General features: G+C 34.4%; 1 protein-coding gene across 1 annotated transcript in view; it reads left to right on the plus strand.

Moving 5' to 3' along the window:
* The first annotated feature begins 1,063 nt into the window (after positions 1 to 1,063).
* Positions 1,064 to 2,322, plus strand: part of LOC111088971 — a 3,842-nt gene continuing 2,583 nt past the window's right edge. Inside the window, exon 1 of the mRNA XM_022400443.1 lies at positions 1,064 to 1,233. Coding sequence (XP_022256151.1) covers positions 1,076 to 1,233 — 158 coding nt within the window. The 5' untranslated portion in view covers positions 1,064 to 1,075. The remainder of the gene's footprint in view (positions 1,234 to 2,322) is intronic.

Below are 2,322 nucleotides of genomic sequence, written 5' to 3' on the forward strand. Positions count from 1 at the left end.
AATGTCCTCGTGCTGTGGGTCTGGGTTACGTTCTGACATGAGTAATGTTATCATGCTGTGGATCAGGGTTACGTGTCAACATGTATGGTGTTATGATGCTGTGGGTCAGGGTTACGTGTCGATATGCACAATGTCTTCATGTTTGGATCAGGTTTAGGGTTAGGTATCAACAGGTATAATGTTTTCATGCTGTGGGTCATGGTTACGTGTCGACATACATAATGTCCTGATGCTGTGGGTCAAGGTTACGTGTCGACATGTTATAAGTCCTCGTGCTGTGGGTCAAGGTTACGTGTTGACATGTATAACGTCCTCGTTCTGTGGGTCAAGGTTACGTGTTGACATGTATAACGTCCTCGTTCTATGGGTCAAGGTTATGTGTTGACATGTATAACGTCCTCGTGCTGTGGGTCAAGGTTATTTGTAGCCAATGTTGTTCAAAAAACAAAAATCAGTGGTATTCTTTAGACAAACAGATGGAATATATATGACGTCATTAGTACGAGTCACAGGCAAATCTTGAGTGTTTAAATGCGCTTGTTTTAGATGATAAAATACTTTTTAAAGCTAATTGATTTGTGAAATTGTGTGCCACCAAACATACATATATGTATGAGCCGAATGTAAGAGTTTTTCAATTCTGCAATATGGCCTTGAATTCTAAAAATATATTTATTTCTGCATGACGTCATTTACGTTTGACTACATAAACTTTCATACTTTCCTGTAACGTCTTATAAGTGTAAAGATAATGATATCGGTGCAGAGAATTGTTATTAAAATTAAACTTTACTGAAGGCCAAAGTATGAAATATTAGGTCAAAGTACGAAATATAAAATCAAAGTATGAAATATAAGGTCAAAGTACGAAATATAAAGTCAAAGTATGAAATATAAGGTCAAAGTATGAAATATAATGTCAAAGTATGCAATAAAATCTGGTGTGTACTTGGTCAGTTAATGATTATCTGGTGTGTACTTGGTCAGTTAATGATTATCTGGTGTGTACTTGGTCAGTTAATGATTATCTGTGTGAACTTCCATTCCACTGTTCTTTCTGTTAGGCAATGTTGCTATGCCTGTTGAGAAGTGTCAAGGTCACTCTGGAAACAGAAATACCACAGGGGACAGTAGCAGTGGTCAACTCTGCATGTTTCTTCAATCTCCCACTAGAGCACGTCTTTCTGAAGGAAGCTATGACAAAATCAGACGACAGGAGCAGTCTCGGTTCAGGTATATATATATATGAACAGAACTTTGCAGATTGCAGTATGTTGTTATAACAGTTAGCGTCAGATCAATAATTTATCAGTTCTGTACTCGCTGAAAGTTGCAAACAGTTTTCCTGAATATAAACTTCCAAACGATGTATGGTTCGTACTTTTAATAAAGTTGTCTTTCTTCAGTAATTATCCGAACAACATTTCCCCATGTTGATAAGACTCGATTTGTTGAAACTTTATCGTTCGTTATAATCAACCCATTCAAAGTGCTGGGATGTAGTCCTTAATTAACTCAAAGTGCTGGGATGTAGTCCTTAATTAACTCCCTTCCAATGTTAGATATCTGTTTACAAATTTACTGTTTATAAGATATGGATGTAGTCCTTAATTAACTCAAAGTGCTGGGATGTAGTCCTTAATTAACTCCCTTCCAATGTTAGATATCTGTTTACAAATTTACTGTTTGTAAGATATGGATGTAGTCCTTAATTAACTCCCTTCTGATGTTAGATATCTGTTTACAAGGTTACTGTTTATAAGCTATGGATGTAGTCCTTAATTAACTCAAAATGCTGGGATGTAGTCCTTAATTAACTCCCTTCCAATGTTAGATATCTGTTTACAAATTTAATGTTTATAAGCTAGTATCAGAGTTTTTAAGATTAGAAAATTCCATAATATTTTGTTATGTACATTTGTTCGTACTTTTAAAGACAACAGATGGTGGTGGTGACGGTGTTTATTAAAAAACCCTGTAGAATTCCAGAGATTTCGTCTTGGAGAAACCCACCACCTGATCTGTTTGTCTTTTCTGAACAAAATGTGAAAGAAAGTTTGCTTTATTGTATTTCTTTATAATTTGACCTTATATTTCAAACTTTGACTTTATGTTTCAAACTTTGACCTTATGTTTCGTACTTTGACTTTTATTTCATACTTTGACTTTTATTTCATACTTTTACCTTATATTTCATACTTTGACTTTTTATTTCATACTTTGACATTATATTTCGTACTTTGACATTTTATTTCATACTTTGACTTTTTATTTCATACTTTGACCTTATATTTCGTACTTTGACTAAATCATTAACTGACC

This window comes from Limulus polyphemus, unplaced genomic scaffold (assembly GCF_000517525.1).
Source record: "Limulus polyphemus unplaced genomic scaffold, Limulus_polyphemus-2.1.2 Scaffold4895, whole genome shotgun sequence".
Lineage (NCBI taxonomy): Eukaryota > Metazoa > Arthropoda > Merostomata > Xiphosura > Limulidae > Limulus > Limulus polyphemus.